Raw genomic sequence first — 21875 nt, forward strand, 5'->3', positions numbered from 1 at the left:
GTGATTCAGTGATACATCCCCAGGCACTTGGTTTGTTTCCATTTTAGGGCACTGCCTCTCATCTCAGATACAGCTGACCATAAAGTGAAGAATATATTCATTTGTCCCCAATAACCTCTAGTGACCAAACTATGAATGAAAAACTAAACAGTCTGATCCCTATCAGTTTATCTGTAATTTCAACAGTTTCCGATATGAAAGATTCAGTGACTTCTATGACTCATGAATGTCCCTGCTTCTCCCATAGTTACGAAACTGCTTCCAGTCACCCTCTGTGAAGTCAGTAAAACCTATCCTTTAACCCTGGATTCACAGAACAGTAGTTATGGCAAAGGACCTTAGAGATCACTCAGTCCTCTTGACTAATGTAGAACATGAGTCATAGAAAATCCTCAAATCTCTCTAATAGCTGAAGGCACCATGGGGGAGGGGGCGGCAGGCAGGTCTGCCCTCGCTCGGCCCCTCACGGCTCTTCCTTCCATGATCAGAAATCTCTCCCAGCAACCACCCACACACAGTGCCTGCTCTGCCTTCCTGAAAACAACCTTCCTACTGTCTGCAGACAACTGCCTGGTCCTCCCTTCTCCCAGCTCCTCCAGGCCTCATCTCTAGGACTTGCTTTCTCTCAGCTCTTCAACACCATCTTGTGGAGAAATACAACCGGCCCCTGCATCATCCACCTTCAAGTGCTACATAACTGGTGGTAGGCATGGGAGGCCTTGCTCAAGAAACAGCAAGAGGCTGTGGAGGGAGCGGGACAGAGCAGAGCTCAGCGTCACCAAGGGCTGTCCTGAAGCGGGGGGACTGGGACTCTCCTACCATAGCTCCCTTTACTGGGGTCTCACTGCTTCATCAGAGAAAGCTCAGGCCCAGAAATTTTCTCCCTGCTTGCCTGTACTCTAGCGGTATAACCTTGGAGACCTGTCTCCTTATATATAAAATAAAAGTTTAGGGGCACCTGGGCGGCTCAGTTCGTTAAGTATCCAACTCTTGGTTTCAGCTCAGAGGTCATGATCTTATGGTTCATGGGTTGAGCCCTGTGTTGGGCTCTGTGCTGCCAGTGTGGAGCCTGCTTCAGATTCTCTCTCTCTCTCTCTCTCTCTCTCTCTCTCTCTCCTGCTCTCTGTCCCTCCCCCTCTTACACACACACTCTCTCTCCCTCTCTCAAAATAAATAAACTTTAAAAGTTTAAGCATAACAAAGTCCTTCCAAGTAAAAAATGGCTTCTGGTGGGGCACCTGGGTGCCTGAGTCGGTCAAGCATCCAACTTCGGCCCAGGTCATGATCTCACCTTGAGTTTGAGCTCTGCATCAGGCTCGGCTGACAGTTCAGAGCCTGGAGCCTGCTTCGGATTTGGTGTCTCCTTCTCTCTCTGCTCCTCCCCATCACACTCTGTCTCTCTTTCTCTCTCTCAAAAATAAACATTAAAAAAAAAAAAAAAAAAAGCCTACTGGTTACCAGCGATCAATGTTTCTTCTCATGGTTTCTTGTTAAATATTGAACAAAATGATCGGGTGCCTGGGTGGCTCCATCGGTTAAATATCAAAAATGATGAAAAGAGCACCAAAAACAGAAAACCAACTAAACAAAAAGCAAAGGGAAACTGACAATAATTATAAGCTCTACAGAACTATAGTGGTTCCGTATAGCTTATACGTACAACCTTCAATGCATGCCATGGTCTGGTTTTCATGGAACCACTTTCTTAAAAGAGAAAAACAATGCATACCTGCCATCTCCAGGATGTACCCACCACTTCCCACTTCCCGTGGGGCGGAATGCAGATGTGGAGGTGAGAGCAGGGATGGAGTAGGAAAGGCCACCTTAAAATGCAAAGTGGCAGCCAAGTGTGAAGGAAAGCTCTTGACATTATGATGCTGCTACATCAGACTGGAGGGCTTAGGCTCAAATCGGTACCTGAGAGAGAAAACTGGTTTTTAAGTCACTGCTATTTTATGATCTTTGTTATAGCAACAAAGCAGTATCTTTATACAACCAGACAAAGAGATTTGGACCTAGATAGATTCTGGCATATATTTTTGGATAGTACTAAAATTCTAATAGGATACAGACCCCAAAAGAATGATTTACAAAACAAAATAACAAGCAAAAATGAAGCTAGTTTCAGCTCTCTCTGCTCCACTACAGAGTGCCAGAAAGCACGTTTTGAGAAGAAAAAGGGCCGTGACTCGAGAATTTGAATACCCAGTCATCTTTCAAGTGTGAAAACTTCAAAAAAGTTCTGTTTGCAGGGGCTCAGATAATATTCCTATGTCTTTAAAAATATGTGAAAAGGTTTCCAACTAAAGCCAAATAAAACCCATGTTTAAAAAAGACTAAAAGCATCGAAACCAATTAAACTAGAAATGCTTAAATTGTTGCAAATCTACAATTATAACTAAGTTTAAAGCAATTTCAGTATCAACATTACCCTTGAAGAGGCAGCAAAATACAGTAATAATAAAATCCCAAAACTTACGTTAACAAAGACCAAAAATGTATGAAATATATATATGAGGAAAGGGTGTGTGGGGGGGGGGGGGGGCGTCAAAGTGTCATAAACAGGACAAAATTGATAACTGTGACAAGGTGCTGGCTGCAGAACCAAAATCCATGGTTTCCTCTTTGTAGACACCCAACCCCACTGTCTCCTAGTCACCCTTCCCTGGCAGACCGTGTGGACACATGACTAAGCACGAGATCTGGGCCACTGCTACCCTGGCCCATTGAAAACTACCTCCACGACCTCCCCCCGTGGGCTCTCTGCTGGCTGGCCAGACCTTAAGGATTGCAATAAGGGGGTTGGCAACCCTTTTTTGTAAATAGTAAATATTTGAGGCTTTGTAGATAAGACTATGAGGTGACACACACGATGCTACCTATCCCTGAGAAGGGAAATTTGGCAAATTACATATGCTAGGTATTTGACCCAGCAATTCCACTTCTAGGAATCTATCCCAAAGAGAGGTCAGCTAAAACAGAAAGTGACAGGCACAAGGCACCTGCACTGCAGCATTATTTGTACCAAAAAAAGATTGATAGCCTAAACATCCATCATGAGGGGACTGGTAATGAGGCACAGCCTCCTGAAACAATGGGTTATTTTGAAGCTATAAAAAAACTGAAGAATGAGGGGTAACTTATTTTGTAAAATAGAAGTTTTTTGAAAAATCAAGCATGTGGTTATTTTTTAATGTTTTATTGGTTTTGAGAGAGAGTGAGAGACCATGCTAGCAGGGGAAGGGCAGAGAGAGGTAGGGGAGAGAGAATCCTAAGCAGGATCCGTGCTGTCAGCGCAGAGCCTGCTGTGGGGCTCAAACTCATGGGAACTGTGAGCCAAAATCAAGAATTGGACGCTTAACCACCCCAAGCATAAGTATTTTTAACGTGGTATTTTTACTAGTGTAAAAAAGAATTATGAATGCATATATGTCTAGCTATATTTTCAAAAACACGAAGATTAAGAGATGACAGGTTATCTAAAGGCACCTGGGTGGCTCAGTCAATTAAGCATCTGACTCTTGATCTCAGCTCAGATCTTGATCTCAGGGTCATGAGTTCAAGCCCCATGTTGGGCTCTGTGCTGGGCATGAGGCCTACTTAAAGAAAAGAAAGCTAACGAGTTATCTCGACAAGGAAAGTGAACAGGTGAGGCAAGTAAACTGTGAATGTATCTTATATAGTTTTGCTCTTGGACTAATGTTTGTTTTACATAATTAAAAAAACAAAGCAAAAAGCAATCTCTCAACACCAAGAACGAATTAATCCAACTGTGTATCAAGTTGATGGCATAATTACTGGGAGAAAAAAGTAAGTGACTTTAAGAGGGTATTTTCACTGTGAATCTCTAGTGAGACATGGCCTAAAAATAAAAGAATTGCAAAGAAATCTTAAGCTGTATTTAGTGGCCTAGTTAGTTGTTATGCTGGTATTGATATTTTGAAATTATTTAAGTATACTACGGGGTAAAACAATTATGTTGATGTTGTTAGCAACCAAGATTTTCAAGATTACAATATAAAATCAAGAAAAATCTGATACTCTTACCTTGGAATTGGAAATCAGTAGAACACTTTTTCCCTTTGAAGAAAAAGTAAAGGCCTAGAAACACAAGTTAACCCAGTAGTAATCAGCATTAATAGTGCCCAAATTCTGGTCTCTAACATTTCTCACTAAAAGAAATCCTTCAATAAATGGCCAATTCCAGGTCTGGAGCAGGAGATGTGTAAGATGAGCCTTTATCATACCAGTTAAGCAAGAAAGCCATCACAATCAGACTTGTGGGATTCTGTCACAAGGACACGGAAACCTAAAATAAGGCAATCTGAACATCAAAGAGTAATAATGAGTCAAAACATACATTCTTTCCTGTATGAAATGCATCTCAGGGTAACCAAATAGTTAATAAGTTTCTTTTACAGAAGAATTCAAGAATTCGGTGAACACAGAGGCAATGATAGAATTTGTAAAGTACCATTTTGGGCCTCTTCAAGAAATAATGGGTCGGCAATTAAATTTAAAACCAAGACGAGAAAGACGGATAGGAACCCTTACAGCCCGACCTCACAGCTCACAATCTTAGCACCGCTAAACACCAGACATTTTGTGCCACAAGATTCAGTACAACAGGACACTAATGAAGTGTCCTTATCCAATTCAACCTGAATCCAATCAGGCCTCTAGATTAAACTTAACCAGTTTATATGAAATACAAGTGCTTGGTGGAAATTGTCAAACACTACCAAGCAGCTATAAGCCAAATCTGGAATGTGGGATCTTCCACAGGAAAACCCAGTTTCTCAAATAATAGTACAAGGAGGGAGACTATTGCTGAATAAGAGTCTCAAGAGCTACCATAATCAAAGACAATGTATACATCTTATCTGGAACCTTCATTAGATTTCTGATACCACTGTAACTACCCCAAATTTATTCTCTCACAGTTCTGGGGCCAGAAGTCCAAAAGCTAGGTGTCAGCAGGGCATTGTTCTGTGGAAGGCTCTTCCAGCTTTGGTGGCTCCAGGCTTCCTTGGCTTGTGGTAGCATCACCTCAGTCTCTAGAGGCTTCTGTAGTCTTATTGCCTCTTTTTTTCCCCTTAAACTCCAAAAACAGGTTTACAAAGTAGAAACTAACAGCCTATCCAGACCACCATTATTAACACTTGGTATCTTTTTCCAGATTTTGTTTCAGAGATGTGTAAACAGAATTTTTTTCCACAAAAGTGGGCATAAAATATAAACACTGCCTAGGCCCATTTTAATACCTCCTCTTCTTCTGTCTCAAAACTCAGTCTCTTGCGGCGCCTGGGTGGTTTAATTGGTTAAGCATCTGACTTCAGCTCAGGTCATGATCTCTTGTGAGTTCGAGCCCCGCGTCAGGCTCTTTGCTGACAGCTCAGAGCCTGGAGCCTGCTTCAGATTCTGTGTCTCCCTCTCTCTGCTCCTCCCCTGCTTGTGTTCTCTCTCTCAAAAATAAACATTCAAAAATCAAAAAACAAAAAACTCAATCTCTTATAAGCCCTCTGATTGCACTTAGGACCCACCCAGATAATCCAAGATAAATTCCTTTTCTCAAGTCCTTTAACTTAGTCATCTTTTGACACAGAAGGTAATATTCACAGGTTCCAAGGATTAGGATATGGGCCTATCATTTGGGGGAACACCATTCAGCCCACTGTATATCCTCATTAGAAAAACATAATAAAACATTTGTTAAAGGATCAGGAAAATTTGAATATGAACTATTAGATGATATTAGCAAATCCTTATTTTGTTAGATGTGAAAATGACAGTTTTTTGTTTTTGTTTTTTTTTAATTATTAGGGAGACATCCTTAAGTGGTTAGGTAGAATGAGATGTTAGGGTTTTGCTTTAAAATACTCCAGACTCTTCCCTCCCCTATGAAAAAGTAAATCAAGATTAGTCGTATTTTAATAATTGCTGAAAAGGGGTAGACTGTGTAGGTCTTAGGATTCCGGTAGTAAAAAGTTTTTTGTAAAGTAGTTGGAAAAAACGTAAAATTGTCCACTAAAATTAGACAGTAAATGTCTCAGAATGAACTTATCCAGAAGATCTACACATGAAAAATATTACAAGACTTAAATCAGTGGAGGGGCAACTGGGTGACTCAGTCTGTTAAGCCTTTGATTCTTGATTTCAGCTCAGGTCATGATCTCATGGTTTGTGGGATCGAGCCCTATTTTGGGCTCTGTGCTGACAATGTGAAGCCTGCTTGCAATTCTCTCTCTCTCCCTCTCTCTCCGCCCCTGCCCTGCTCGCTCTTTCAAAATAAACTTAAAAAAAAAAAAATCAGTGGAGACACAGATCATCATCTTGTGCAAGCAGAAATAAGTCAAAACACCAACAGGTGACTTTTTAAAATACACCTAACCTTAACTCCAAAATTTTAATTAGGAATTTCTCCTAAGAGAATAACCCACACATGGTGCCAGATGGTGCAACAATACTGGATAAAGTAAATTATGTTATAGCCATATTCTAGAACACTATGCAGCAACTAAATGATGTCAATATTTATTGACCTGAAAATATGTTCAAGATAAATTAAGTAGAAAAGGAGTTATATAGCCATATAGAGTATGATTCCATTATTTGTTAATAAAATATACGTGTGAACATGTACAACTCACACCTTTATTTACACATATCAGAAGGGGCAGTATACCAAAGGCCAGGATATATACCAAAATGTTAATATTCAGTTATTAACTCTGAATGGTGAGTTTGCAGAATTCTTATTCTTTACCTTTTATCAGCATTTCATTTTTCTACTATGAACACCTATTACTGATACAATTAAAGAAAAATAAAAGTGTGGCTACAGACTTTATGATCACCATATGCCCTAAAGAGGCAGTGGGGGGTGGGGGAGACAGTGCTTCCCTTGCCAATGTATTGTTGAAAGTTCTAAGAACTTTATATTACTTCTCCTGGCACTTTCCAAAATGTGTTCCATAGAACAGTTCCACAGGTGTCACACAAAGAAGGGTTCAATGTCCAAGTTTTCAGAAATGTGAGGTTAAGACATTAATCTGTTGTTTGCTAGGCATTCCAGGAGGAAAAGACATGGGTCACACACATTCTTTGGGCCACAGAACCTCTTCTTTTACATCCTACATAGTAGTAATAGGACTTGTATTTAACGTATTTTAGGAAATGCCAACATATAAACCTGAAGAAAAAGGACTATTTCCATACTTACATTGAGAATCTAAAAGCTTCTGGCCCATTTTTCCTAGACTTAGATTGATTCATCTCAAAATAGTCCCAAACTTATTATATTTTTGTGGTCTCAAGCTTTATAGTTTTAAATATAATTTGCATCCTGCCGTCAGGTGATTTAGAGCCATGTTTTTTAAACTGGATTTCTACCAGGTGTTGAGAAATCAGCTTGGTGGTCACAAAGTACACTTTTTTAAAAACTGAAATAAAACTCAAGAGTTTAGTAAGGGTAATGTCTTTGTGAGACTTTTGTGTCCACATATAATCACATAAAAAAATATATATATATAATCACATAAATATATATATATATAATCACATACACACACACACACACACACACACACACACACACACACACACTGTGTACTGGTCACAATAAAAAATGCCAAAAAAATTTTTGCCTTAAAAAAAAATTGAAAGCCACTGAACTAAAGACATGAATTTATTGGTAAATGAGTTAAAATCAACACCTACTGATTTGATAAAATACCTATTCATCTATTGGTAAATAGATAAAATCAATACCTATTTCAATACACCCAAACATTTCCTTGTATATGTTAGGTGAATTAAAAGAAAAAGAAGTTATCAAAGCAGTATAGCCAGCTAGATCTCAGACTTACAAACAAGTACCAAGTGTTTGAATATTAGGTGCTTAGAGTTTTTCCTCAAAGTAACTAGAGATCAGGTTTCCAATTAGTTCACAAAAGCCAATTTAAACTATGTAGCTTAACTATAGTACTAAGGTTATCACAGACTTAAATTGATCTTATTTGTATCTGAGGTTCAATAGATCTCTAGGGACACATTCTCTTACACCCACACCACGGTCCCAGCACCCAGCAACTCCTTACAGTGCAGGCAAACATCCACCACTCGACGTGCACTCCCCAAGTTGTGCTTAGGATTTCAGGAGAGGAAAGGATCAGAAGTTCTAACAGTCTTAGGCAACTGAGGTAGACTATGGGGGTCTCCAGAACATCTTCCAAATGCCCCAGCTCCGTGTCCCTCCCACCACATCCCAGCTCTGGAATAAGCTCAAACATGAAAGACGCTTACCAATGGTTTTTGTGTGTGTTTTTCCCATCTTTACGAATCTTTAGGAGAGACTGACTACTAAAAACGAACGGTGGTCCATTCTACCTTTTTTTCAGATCCCCAAACTACTGCAGTTTAAAATATATACATCTCACTGGCTTTATGTTGATAATTTGCTACCAGTAAGATCAGCTGTTGATTTTATCACCTGACTGCTTTTCTCATAAGCTGTCTAGATATAAAAATTCTATTACCAACAGGTTTCTCTGCACCAAGAGAGACAGGTCAGTGCCTAGAGAAGCACGGCCTGTGGGATCTCCTATTAAATCCAGGAACTCAGGGTAAACTAGAATGCTATTCTCTAGCTTAACGCTCTGCTCTTCCTGATTTCATGATGTCCTGGGAGATTATTAAGAGCCATCCTGAAGAGTACACATCAGTGGAAAGCTCAGTGAAAGCTGCTCAAAGAAGCCCCTGGGATACTCGTGTAACACGACTGCGTCACTCACCGGGACAGAATACAAACCGCCACTCCTCACAGGATGTACCCAACACAGAACGGATCTTAACAAAGGTGCTCAATTCTCAGGTGAAACCTAAGACAGCCAAGCGGGCACCAGGTTTTTAGTATAAGGCTGACCCAGTCAATCTCTCGGCTTTTTGGCTGTGTCAGCCGCCTGATCCCAAGACTCACCGGTACAGCTCCAGCAGCCTCAGGAAAGGGCTCTGTGCAGCCTAAGCTTGAGGCACGAGCAGCTCACTCTTTTCATCACCATCAAACACACGGCCTCTGGTGTGCCTGTCAAGTAGGCACATCAAGTTCAATGCAGCCCCGGGTCCCATACCAAGACTTCCCCTCAAGGGAAACCCGCTACCGGACCCTGCCTCCACCACCAGCGGCCGCGCCCTCCGGATGGCAGACACATGGATTCACGAACACGTGGCCAATATTCCCGGTTTTACACCCCCTTGCTTTTGTGCACCAGGGCAAGTGTGGGAGGTTTAAGTAAGGGAAGGGTTAGAAATCATCTCAGCATATCCTTTTCAGGTTCTGCCAGACAACCTTTATTACATCGGAAAAAGCAACACTAGGCACTAGATCTTGCAAAATATGTTCTGACCAACTCTAAACTTTCTGAAATTAAAAATGCGTAACCACTGTAAAGTTTTTAATGAACAAAAAAGTTAAATACAAACTTTCATATGCAAAATAGATTATTGTATAACTGGCAGCCTCACAGCCAAGTACTAAATTTTCTTCCAAATTTCCGTGGGGGTGGAATGGGGGGGGATGTAAATCCTAATGAGTACAAAACTTAATTTCGGCTTTATATATAGAAAAAAAAACAAACTTTGAGGAAAAATAGCTTTTACATTGAATAGTATCTCTTGAAATAAACAGCCCAGGCCAGCCCTTACAATTCTGAGGTTTATACTCAACCAGATCTGGGATGAAAATTAAGCTTTAGGGTTTATAGTTACTTCAAATCCAGTTTCAAGAGTAGCCAAGTCAGCTCATTCCCAGAAAGAGCAGTCTCTTTAGGATGACCACCACTCTTCTGAAGACTCCTGGATCGCCAGAGTTCCTAGGCCACCGTTCCACTTTTCCACGCCCCCAGGCCAAGGCCGTGGTGTCCGACGTCCTCTGAAAGGCAATGAGAGCCCTACCCAAGGAGAAGGCGTTTCTCCTCTCCGGCACTTCCAAGCCTCAAGAATGAGAGCTCCAGCTTCAAGTTGGCAGTTTCTGCTCCAGCCTTCGGGAAGTTAATTAACACTTCCTTCCTCCCCCCCACTGATTCCCCTCCTGATCTTCAGCTGGGAGTGGAGCTTGATTAACATTCCTTTCAAAAATAAATAGTTCAAACAGGTAATTCAGAGTTAACTGTGGAGCAGCAGCAAACAGCCACTGCCATTATGTTTGTAAATGAGTGAGCGAATGAACACACGTGAACAAACACACAAAAAACAAATCATAGAATAAATCCTGCATTTCCCACATTCATAGGGAAAAAAAAAATCTTAAAAAAAAAAAGTATTAATTAGCGTTTGTTCTTGTGTGGGTTGAATAGTCCAGGGCTCTGAGCAGGCACAGGCTCACACACAGGGTCCACGCACCAAGGCGGGCCCAGGGTGCAGGGAGAGGCCTGCGTGCGCGTCCTACAGCCCAGTACCTGTGAGCCAGCAGGGGCGATGCGGGGACTGTTGAACCCACGATGCATGAGGTATATGGAAACATCCGTCCTCCGTGAAAGAACCACCAGCAGCTAGAGGGACCGGGCGGGGCATTCTCACAGCAACTGCTGATGAAGGATTTCCCACACCATCTTCTTCCGGAAGAGAGGCATCTGGTGCTGCAGAGGACCCACAAACGACACGTATGTTACACATTACCGTGCACAGCGTCAACCTGCAAGTGTAATCAAGTAAATAACCCATGTCCTTTCTATAGCCTTGACTCTCTCATGTCATGGTTCAGACTTACAAAGCCAAAAAAAATGAGGCTATAATGTTATTATATTGCATGTATCATAAGCATCTGTACATGCTAAGGAAAATCTGAGCAGGATACAGAATTACACATAGACTCCAACAACTACCTCATAACACAAAAACATGTGCCAAAATGGAAACACCCAAGTGGTGGCATAATACCAAACTTTTCTACTTACGTACATTTTCAGAACATTCTAAAATGAGTATCTTCTGCTTTTTTGAGAAACAACATGAACTTTATTTAAATAAAGGAAAAAACATTAAAAATTTTCTGTTCTACCAAATGTTGTACACTGTCAATTCTGTTCAAATGGCAACTTCAGCCCTTCAGACCTCACATCAGCAGGTTCAGACAGCAAATAACTCCTTGTATTCAGAAGCATCAAAGAACAGAATGCCTTAATATTCTGCTTTAAGATCATCACTGCAGGAGCCAATTTTCAAAAGCAGCAGCACGCAAGACAAATCCAAATCACCTGTAATTCGACTAGTCCTCTTTTTAGTGAAATCAGAAGTTCACACCCTTGAGGTACTCCTGATGTCTCATTATAATAAGATGAATACACCACTTTATTATAAACTAGGGCTTTCCTACCTGGAGGGGCCTAACACATCTTAACACATGGATGCGTAAGTTATTTTAAATAGCTTGAAACCTGTAGTAAAAAATTACACATTTATTCTTAGTAAAACTAAAACTAACCAATTAATAAGTGCCTTTATTTTAGACTAGAGTTGTCTTAATTCAGCATGGGAGCCCTAGAAGCATGAAATAGGGTTATTACTCCTATTCAATAAGTACAGTTTGGTAGGCAACATTTATCAAAATGAGGTCTCTTTAGGAAAGATGTGTCTTACAGGGGGTTGTCTTCAGTTACACAAAGGTCGAGAATCCACTATTACAAATTAATTCTCAAGAGTTCCCAACACACTCTAATAATCCCTGCCCAAATGGAGAACCCCAAAGAACCAGCACAGAAGGGAAAAGCAGTATTTGTAGTCACAGCTTACACTTGTGGCTTAAATTCTCTCGAGGCCTGATTTTCCAGAGGGAAAAATCTTACATGCCTCCTCCTTTGGCTAGAAATATCAGTAATACTCAGGAGTTAGAGAGCTCCAGAGTCCAGACATATGCAAATTGTCTCACTGGTCACCAAAGACTAAACATAAGAGCAGTGGCAGTGACAAACCCTGATACCAGCAAGAGCAGGGCCATGGCCAAGGGTTACGGCAGTAACAACAGTGGCACAGCCACCGTTATTAAGACCTTAATGTGACCCAGGCACTGGTAACATGCTCTAAGTTTATCTGGTTTAGAAACAAGTAAGTAGGTGAGGAGGGATCTTCACTCACCTGAGTAAATGTGATAGGTTTGTCCCTAGAGATATAATCTGCATATTTACAAGTAAACATTCCACAATCACTCCCATTTAACTGTTGAGGAATCTCCTAAAATTACAAAAAAAAAAAAAAAAAAAAAAGGGGGGGAGAAAAAGGCATAAAATTTCATCACACACAAACTCTTTTGACTTCTTACAAATATTCCCGTGGATAAACAATATTATAAAGGTGTACGTTAAAGGTACTACACAAACACAGTCTTTATGTTGTATAAAAACCCTAACCATGACATGAAGTATGTGACCCACACAGAAAATATTTTTTTGGAAAGAAAAAAAAAAAGCAAAGTGAGAATTCCTTCTCTCAGCTCTCATATCAAGAAACCAAACTGAAAGAAAGTTTACTACTAGGAACAGGAATTCTAGTCAATGGTTTCAGAAGCACTTTATAACTTTTGAAAAGGGCTAAACGAAGGAGCACCTGGGTAGCTCAGTCGGTTAAGCTTCCGACTTTGGCTCAGGTCATGACCTCACAGTCTGTGGGTTTGAGCCCCGTGTCGGGCTCTGTGCTGGCAGCTTGGGGCCTGGAGTCTGCTTTGCATTCTGTGTGTGTCTCTCTCTGTCCTCCCCGCCACTCACACTCGGTCTCTCCCTCTCTCAAAAATAAATAAACATTAAAAAGTTTTTTTTCTGAAAAGGGCTAAATGTGGCACAATCAGAAACACATACAACACAATGAACCTACTTGAAGACTGCACGGTTTAGCTTCGCTGGCCAAGAAAATAGGATGAAAACTTTCAAAACCCACAACTACAAGCAGGAGAAAGAAAAAAGCTTCTTGATAGGCTTTAACTAACCAAGATCCTGCTCTGATGGCTCAATTTTGTCCTAAGCAAGAGCCCAGCTTCCTGCAAGTAGTGCTAAAGGCATCATAAACCGACCTAAGTGAGGTAAATTCACACACTGCCTAGGCCTCTGCTGCCCTGATCTTGGCCAGACCCTACACACTTTGGCTGCCGGCTCAGCGGAGCACAAGACAATAATAAGAGAGAGTCTGAACCCCTGCTGGAAAACATTCTAGATGACAACAGCTAATTTTTATTCAAAGAAATACAGAGGATTATTGTGAAAAAAGAAGACTGTTTGAACATGTGTGACACCCACGCACATGGTAGGTAGCTCGTGCTTTTCTCCTGAGCACAGCAGCTCTCACAGAGTGGAGAACTATGGACACCGATACACAAAGGAAGAGAAGTTGTTTTCTTTATCACGTTCCCCACACGAACGTGGCATTCGTCCTAACAGACTCTCCTTATATCTCTCCTCAGGAAATTTCAAGGCTCAACCTTTAAATCATTCAACTTAGAAAGGAAAATCCTGTGGGACAGGTGAGCCATTATACACAGCTCAGTGAGGGCTAACATTGAATTCATGTGGCTTACTTTTAAAAGAAGCCATTAGGACTCAACATGTATGCAATCTCCAACCCCGAATGAGATTCAAATCTGGCAAGTATAATACAAAGCGTATTCACAAACAGCGTACTTGACTCTTTTGAGAACCTGTGGCACGGGACCCTTAAGATCTAAATAAACAAAATTCTCAGAGAAGTAACAAGAACTTTAAACCTTCATTAGCACCAAACAAGAAACGTGGCTGACTTTAACCTATTCGCTTTTCTGAGAAACATGCTAGCATGCAGTTAACGTTTACAACTTAAACAAGAAATAAAGGCTAAGAAGCAGACATCTTAGTAAAATCTTGCCTTTCTAAAGATTTAGAAGTAGGTAATAATTCTTAAGAGTACACTTCAGGAGAATGCATCCCTAAGGGTATGAGTGAGTGAGGGGAGGGAGGAAGCCAAGTCTACTAACAGGCCTCTGTCACTAAATGCAAGAAAGCACTTCAGATACAGACGGATCATTACTTACATGTGGCTTCATGCTGTAGTGGGTCCACTCTAAAAGATTTAGATCAATATTTCTTTTGGTCTTACTTTCATCCTGTAAATACTGACTAAAAAAACAACAAAGAAGGAATATATTGATGAATGCCTGTGGAGACTTACCATTCTGATTACAAAGGACATTACAAACGATGTTAACAGACATGCTATTCACAAATCCATCTCCATTAGCTTTTTTAAAAATGTGATTGCTTCCGGTTTTTAAATTGAAGTTTTTCCTTATAAAAACTGTACATGCTTTAGAAAATTAAAACCTGTAAAATGTCATATGCAAAAGACCTTATAATAGCCACTCCAGAAGTAATTACTATTAATAGTTTGCTGTGTATTCTTCTAGCTCTCCACCCCTAACACACAATGTAAAAACATACACTTTATCCTATTTTTATAAGGACTTCATTTTACAACTCGCTTTTTCTCACTTAACAATAGACATAAAATGTGGTGGGGGATGGGTGAAGCAGGTGAAGGGGATTAAGAGGACACGTATTGTGATGTGCACAAATAATGTTCTATAATTGTCAAATCACTTAGGTTGGCTGTAGTGCACACCTGAAACTAATAAAACACTGTATGTTACCTATATGCTGGAAGTTAAACAGAAAGATAAAACAGAAGGTACCTATATACTTGTGGTAAGCACAGCATAGCTATAGAGATGTCAAATCACTAAGCTATACACCTAAAACTAATGTACCATTATGTGTCAACTGTACTTCAATTATAAATAAATAGATTAAAAACAACGGGCCTAGACTCAAAACAAAAAGAAAAACAAAAAGAAAAAAACAAAAAAAAAATGTCATTGCCATGAAAAACAAAAAAAGGAAGACTATTTTATTTTTTTTTTTTTAATTTTTTTTTTTTTTCAACGTTTTTTTATTTATTTTTGGGACAGAGAGAGAGACAGAGCATGAACGGGGGAGGGGCAGAGAGAGAGGGAGACACAGAATCGGAAACAGGCTCCAGGCTCCGAGCCATCAGCCCAGAGCCTGACGCGGGGCTCGAACTCACGGACCGCGAGATCGTGACCTGGCTGAAGTCGGACGCTTAACCGACTGCGCCACCCAGGCGCCCCGAAGACTATTTTAAATTAGACTAAAAAGACATTAAGTCCATATGTGAACCTGACTGGCTTCCTGGATTTGGAAAAAACTATAAAACATACCTGAAGAAACCAGAACATGAACCATATGTTACATATGACCGATTGCTAATGTTCTTAAGTGTGATAATGACATTGTGATTATGTAAGGAAACTTCCTTGTTCCTAAGAGATATATACTTAAGTATTAAGAGTGATTTAAGGGGCACCTGGGTGGCATAGTTGGTTAAGCATCTGATTCCTGATCTCAACTCAGGTCATGACCTTGTGGTTTGGGGGTTCAAGCCCCACATCAGGCTCTGCGCTAATGGTGCAGAGCCTGACTGAGATTCTGTCTCTCCTTCTCTGCTCCTCCCCTTCTTGCGTGCACGTGTGCACTCTCTCTCTCAAAATAAACAAAAAAAAAAAACCTATTTACAAAAAAAAAAAAAAAAGAGTGATTTAATTTTATCCAGATCTCCCAAGGGTCATCAAATTCAACCCAGGCATCTGGGTTCTCACCCTAAGCTGCATGAAAAGTAAACCAGCATGGGTTTGCTAGGGCATGCACTCTCAGTGGGAGCATTACCAGCCCCAAGCTATAGAAATTGGTTCTGGGAAGGCAAAAATCTTACATATTTCAATGGTTTGTAGCCCTCTAAACCCAACAAAACAAAAAGTCTTATTCCTTAGCACTATTTTGTCTTGCCATGGAGGAATTAAATTTTTCTCTGGGCAGGGGAACTAATAATACAAAAAAAGTTCAGAAAAGCTGAACCAGGAGCATCAGGAAAGGGAGAGGAACTTGGATACCCACAGGAGGTGGGGGGGGGGGGGTGGTGCAGAGAAAGAAGAAGAGTGAATGTAACAGAAGTATGATTTTTTTGTAACTTTTTTTGTAACTGTAACAGCAGCTTACTTTGCTGTATGATTTCAGTGAGAACATTTCTATGTATGTGATATTACACATGTGTATGTGCACATGTACGTATGTGTGCACATTTTATATACATCCTAAACAAAACAGACTAGGAGGAAATAACTGCTTTATAAACAATTTGGTGTATCTTCTGATTTTTTTAAATCTTTTTTCTCTTCTGTTTAAACTTTCTATTCAAGATAAATACCTATAAATAAAGGATCTTTTACACTAAAATAATATTGAAAAAGAGAGAATTGAACTGTTGTTAATAACAAATTTCCTTGTCGTTCATTTAAAAGGCTCCTTACTTAAGTATCCTTATGAAAATTATCCAAGTATCTGTACTAAAATTACAAACAAGAACCCCCATTTGTGTCTGGTGAGCCAAAGGGGTTCCAAATAGACTGCTCTTAGTGAACTACTTCCTCACTGTGAAAATCATGTCAGCACGTTACACAGCTAATAAGTGGCTATGGTTTAAAGGCAGGTTTCTAGCAATTACTGTTTGAAATAGTTGCCTACAACTATTTGTACTACAACTACAACTATCCATATGCTTGAATTTAAAAGTTACCTCTTGGTTATGAGATGAACCCAACCATCATGGAAAGCAGGGACATGACTGGGTTTAAGAATCAGAGAAATAAGACTCTCTAGCTAGGGGTGCCTGGGTGGCTCAGTCAGCTGAGTGTCTGACTCTTGATTCCAGCTCAGGTCATGGTCCCAAGGTCATGGGATCAAGTCCCCATTGGGCTCCAAGCTGAGCATGGAGCCTGCTTAAGACTCTCTCTCTTTCTCCCTCTGCCCCTCTCCCTCACTCGTGCTCTCTCTCTCTAAAATAAAAAATAATAATAAAAAAAAAAGACTCCCTAGCTAACAGTTCTTTAGAACATTCAGAAGAATGTATCAATCCCAAAGAAACCTAATTCAAATCACAGGATTCTAATAAGATATATTTTATATTATAACACATGATAAACTTGTTTCTAATGATGCTACTAAATAAAACTTCTCAGTTAAGATCAGATATTAGGTTCTTTTTCGACAAGAAGATGAATTCAAGTCAATTCCTGAATAACCGAGAAGATAGCCTTCACTTAACATTAGACCATCACCCAACAGAGCCTCCTAGGATTGGATAGAAGATAGACCACCTAACAAGAGCATAATGACCCAACAGTGAAGTTTTTTAGCCTTTACTTACAGGAGAATCTCACAGATCCTGTGGCCCTTTTGTCCCATAGAATCCAGATATTTGAGACACCTTTTTCGTAGGTCTATCACCTATAATGGAAAATTACAACATCCAGAAACATCTTAACCACAACAGGAGAATTTTATTTCTAAAAATAAAGCCTCTTTTAAAAAGTCAATACACATTCAACATAAGTGGATGTCTAAGACACATTTTTTATAAAATATCACAGATGATATGAGCTTCATTTCTATAAAGTTATATATTTCAATTCCTGGAGAAAAGCCTAGAAATTTACCAAAACATTAGTGGTCTTCTCAAAGTGAAGAGATTTTTTTTTTTTTTTTTTTTTGCTTTTTGCTTTATATCTGTACTTTTCTATAATAAATCTGTACCTTCTTATAAACAAAAGTAAGGAAATCAAATAAAGAGCACATATGTGTTACTAAAACCCTTTCCTGTCTTCCTGTATGCCATCTAGTTTTCTAAGCTGTTCAACTCAAGAACAAAAAAGGACTCTACAGAGTACACTTTATATGTACTACTGGACTTTAACTGGACAGAAAAGGGTAGATTTCATTATCCAAGAAAACAGCTATTACAGAGGTGCCTGGGTGGCTCAATCAGTTAAGCGTCTGACTCTCGGTTTCAGCTCAGGTCAAGATCTCATGGTTTGTGGGTTCCAGCCCCACATCAGGCTCTGTGCTGACAGCATGGAGCCTCTTGGGATTCTCTCTCTCAAAAATAAGTAAATAAACATTTATTATTTATTTATTTTTTGTTTTAAAGTTTATTTCAAGAAAGGTAGTGGGAGTGGGAGTGGGGGGCAGAGAGACAGGGAGAGACAGAATGCCAAGCAAGCTCCGCACTATCAGCACAGAGCCTGACATGGGGCTCAATCATGACCTGAGCCCAAATCAAGAGTGGAACGCTTGATCAACTGAACCATCCAGGCACACCAATATATAAACATTTACAAGAAGAGAGGAGGGGAGGGAAGGGGAAGGAAGGGGAGGGAAGGGAACACAGCCATTATATAAACTCCAACAATTACCCCTCTCAACTTACCACCAGGCTCCAATGTACCTTCCGATGAATAGGCACCAGAATAAGTTCCTGTTCAAAGAGATTGACCCCTTTGGTCCATCTTTTCACTGCTTGGTAACCACCAGACTTTAATTTGGGATAGAAAAAAGTACTGAATGCATGAAGTGCTGGATACCCTTGTTTTTTGTTTCTTTCCACCAGAAGATTCATGTAAAAATTAATGACCTGTAATACCAAGGGAGTAAACATCAGAACACAGCAAGTACATTACCCAAACTACATTTCTACCTAACTGAATTAGGATGAATTGGAGATAAGAAGCTCCAAGAAAAGAAGGTACTAGAGATGGGGATGAAAGGGCTGTTTACTGCAGAAAATGGAAAATAAAAGATAATCAGGGCAAAATGGGAGGGACTAAGAAGGAGTGAAACTGTACTTTTGAACCATGAGCCATGGGAAGGAACTCAAGGAGAAAGTCTGCAATAATGAAAAGGTGTATGTAACTATATCACACACAATAATATGCAAAATATGAAACAGAACTGAATTTTACTATTCATAAATTTTACTATATATAAAAATATTAACAGGAAGAAAATATACCTAAACATTAACATTTTGTTTATCTTTGGTGGCACTTTTGAATATTTTTCTTTTACCTTTCCTGTATTTTCCCCATGTTCTATAATAAACATATAACATTTATAATGTAAAACAAAAATTCTAGTTTTACAAGAATGTGTTTATGGATCATTAGTCATTGGGGGAGAGAGAAGGCAGGCAAAGGGGGAAAATGCAGGGACTTTGGGGAGTTAGGGAAAGGAAAGCTAGAAAACATGCAAGAAGTAAGAACTCATTTTAGCTAAGTATGTAAGGATACAAGACGACAATTAGGCAAATCTTTGCAGTTATCGCACAAATAAAGAAAAAAGACATTTTACATATACATTTATGTACAATGGTCAATCTATTTATTATTGAAAAGATAAAATGGCTCTAATAAGAATTCATCTAAAATGAAATGTCACTTGCTGCTTCCTTCAACTCATCAGCTACACCCAAGGTTTATCAAAATGTCACTGAACAGGCACCTGGCTGGCTTAGTCTATAGAGCATGTTGACTCTTGATCTCAGGGTTGTGAGTTAAACACCATGTTGGTCATAGAGTTTACTTAAAAACAAATAAATCAATCTGTAAAAAAAAAAAAAAATGTACTGAAAACTACCAGTAAATGAAGTGGTGGATGAAACAAAGCACCGATGCAGAAGAGGAAACCATTATTAATTAAAGGCAACAAATAATCAGAATTGACTACCATTTTAAGGTTTGAAATGTTTCTGGTTTGTTTTTTATTTTTATTTTTTTTTTATTGTTTTGAGAGGAGGAGAGGGGCAGAGAGAGACAGACAGACAGAGAGAATCACAAGCAGGCTCCACACTGTCAGCACACAGCCTGATGTGCTGATGTGGGGCTCAAACTCACAAACTGTGAGATCATGACAAGGTGCCCATTTTGTTTTGTTTTAATGTTTATTTATTTTTGAGGGAGAAAGATAGACAGAGCATGAGCAGGGAAGGGGCAGAGACAGAGAGGGAGACACAGAATCTGAAGCAGGCTCCAGGCTCTGAGCTGTCAGCACAGAGCCCAAGGCGGGGCTCGAAACCACAAACTGTGAGATCATGACCAGAGCCGAAGTAGGACACTTAACCAACTGAGCCACCCAGGCACCCCATGAAGTGTTTCTGTTTTAAATGAAACTAAAAGTGTGTTATTATAATTGGGTAGAAATCACTTTGGCTGTGGACAGTAACGGTTAAGCATAATGACAGAACAGGGAGGGGAGGGAGAGACAACTTACTTCATCATTGAGCCAATGATAGTTCTTCAAGGTCTGTATATCTCCTCGAGTGATTCGCAACTTGAAAGCGCTACTTAGGATCTCATCCTGTGGGCCATGACCTAGGGCATTACTGATCTCCTTTTCCATGTCCTGAATTAGAAAGTCCAGAAGTTATATTTTAAATAGAACCAACAGTCAGATTTCAAAAGTCTGAAATTTAAAAAAGCTTTTCATCTCTGTAATACAAAGTAGATTTACTAATGGTTATAAAAACTGTTAGTTCAATTACTAGCTTCTGGAAACAATAATTTGGTAATAACATTTATATTTATAATTTCAATTATCTCACTACCATTTACTGAGCACTCTGAGCCAAACATGGTACCAGATGCTGAAGCACATCATTGATCCCTGCTTGTTGGGAAAGTATTATCACCATTTTACATAAGAAGTAAAGCTCAGAGGACTTAGGTTACATGTTCACAGTTATTAAGACCCCAGCCTGGAACCCAGGGGTGTCTAACTTACTAGTCTTTGCTCCTTTCACAATACTCTTAAAGTATTTTGACACTTTCCTTATTTATCTACTAGATTTTTATTTAAACATAGCAAAGTAATAAAATTAGGACCCGTAAGAGATGATACTATGCAGTTTGGAAATGAAGGAAATAAGCAAACAGGGAGAAACTGGAAAACAAGGCACTGGTCCAGCAACTGAGTCCTCACTGAATAGATGGCTTCTTTACTCTGAAGAATTACACAGATAAACGCATATTCAAGCTACTGAGACTGAATCTATAAACCGAATAGAAATTATTTTCATTCCAGTATTTTAAATCCTGCTTCTCCCACTACACACAATTGTGCTATTTTATGGATCTCTCCACTTGCATGTCCAATATACAGTAGGTGCTCAACAGGTACTCACTGCTTAGGACTGACTACCACCTACCAATACAACATTGGAAAATAAGCCACAATGTGGGCTCACCTTTAAAATGAGAATTTACAACTATTTTCATTTCCTTAGTTTTTCACTAATCACTTTTAAAAAATACAATGAACTCATTTCTAATGCTAAAGTCATACTATATAACCCAAAATATTTGAAGGTTAGGAAAAAAAATTTACAAAGAACCCATTATATTCTGAGATACGTGACACATATGTCTGCTCACATTTGCTGAACATTAATCTGATCCTTTAGGTCACCTTCACAGATCACTAATGATCAATGTAACCAGTGACTGGACAGCCCTTAGGCCTGATTTGTTTCATACACTCATCCCTATCCTGGAGAAATGCCTCAAAACAAAACATTTGTTCAAGTCTTGAATAACTGGGGCTACTTAAAAACACACCTCTTACTCTGATCAACACAAGAAATAATACCTCTGTAAGTTCAAGAAGATCATCCATCCTTTTATCCCTCTCTTTGCCCGAGCAATGTTTTTCTTTTGTCTCAAGTATTGACATTTTCCTCCTGAGTAAGCCATTGCTCCCATTGCCCAGGCGGAGTCGGGCCGACACCTCTTCGGATAGGTCAGGTTCCAGTTGGTGTCCCCTCCTCTGATCAAAAAAGTTTCTATATTCTATTGACATGTTTGATATTTACACATATAAATATACATAACATATGAAACATAAAACAGTGCCATTATCCTGAAAGAAGAGAGAAAGCAAATCTCCCAAATAAGTAAAGGA

The 21875-nt window shown here is 39.6% G+C and overlaps 1 protein-coding gene across 4 annotated transcripts in view; it reads right to left on the minus strand.

Annotated features, from left to right (window-relative positions):
* Positions 1–9321: 9321 nt before the first annotated feature.
* Positions 9322–21875, minus strand: part of SENP2 (SUMO specific peptidase 2) — a 31662-nt gene continuing 19108 nt past the window's right edge. For all 4 annotated transcript variants that reach the window (XM_042954921.1, XM_042954923.1, XM_042954922.1 and 1 more), the window contains 7 exons: positions 21564–21740; positions 20190–20321; positions 18352–18555; positions 17293–17372; positions 14048–14132; positions 12130–12225; positions 9322–10634 (listed from right to left, as the gene is read on the minus strand). In XM_042954921.1, the coding sequence (XP_042810855.1) occupies positions 10572–10634; positions 12130–12225; positions 14048–14132; positions 17293–17372; positions 18352–18555; positions 20190–20321; positions 21564–21740 (837 nt within the window). In that variant the 3' untranslated portion in view covers positions 9322–10571. The remainder of the gene's footprint in view (positions 10635–12129; positions 12226–14047; positions 14133–17292; positions 17373–18351; positions 18556–20189; positions 20322–21563; positions 21741–21875) is intronic.

This window comes from Panthera leo, chromosome C2, assembly GCF_018350215.1.
Source record: "Panthera leo isolate Ple1 chromosome C2, P.leo_Ple1_pat1.1, whole genome shotgun sequence".
Classification (NCBI taxonomy): domain Eukaryota; kingdom Metazoa; phylum Chordata; class Mammalia; order Carnivora; family Felidae; genus Panthera; species Panthera leo.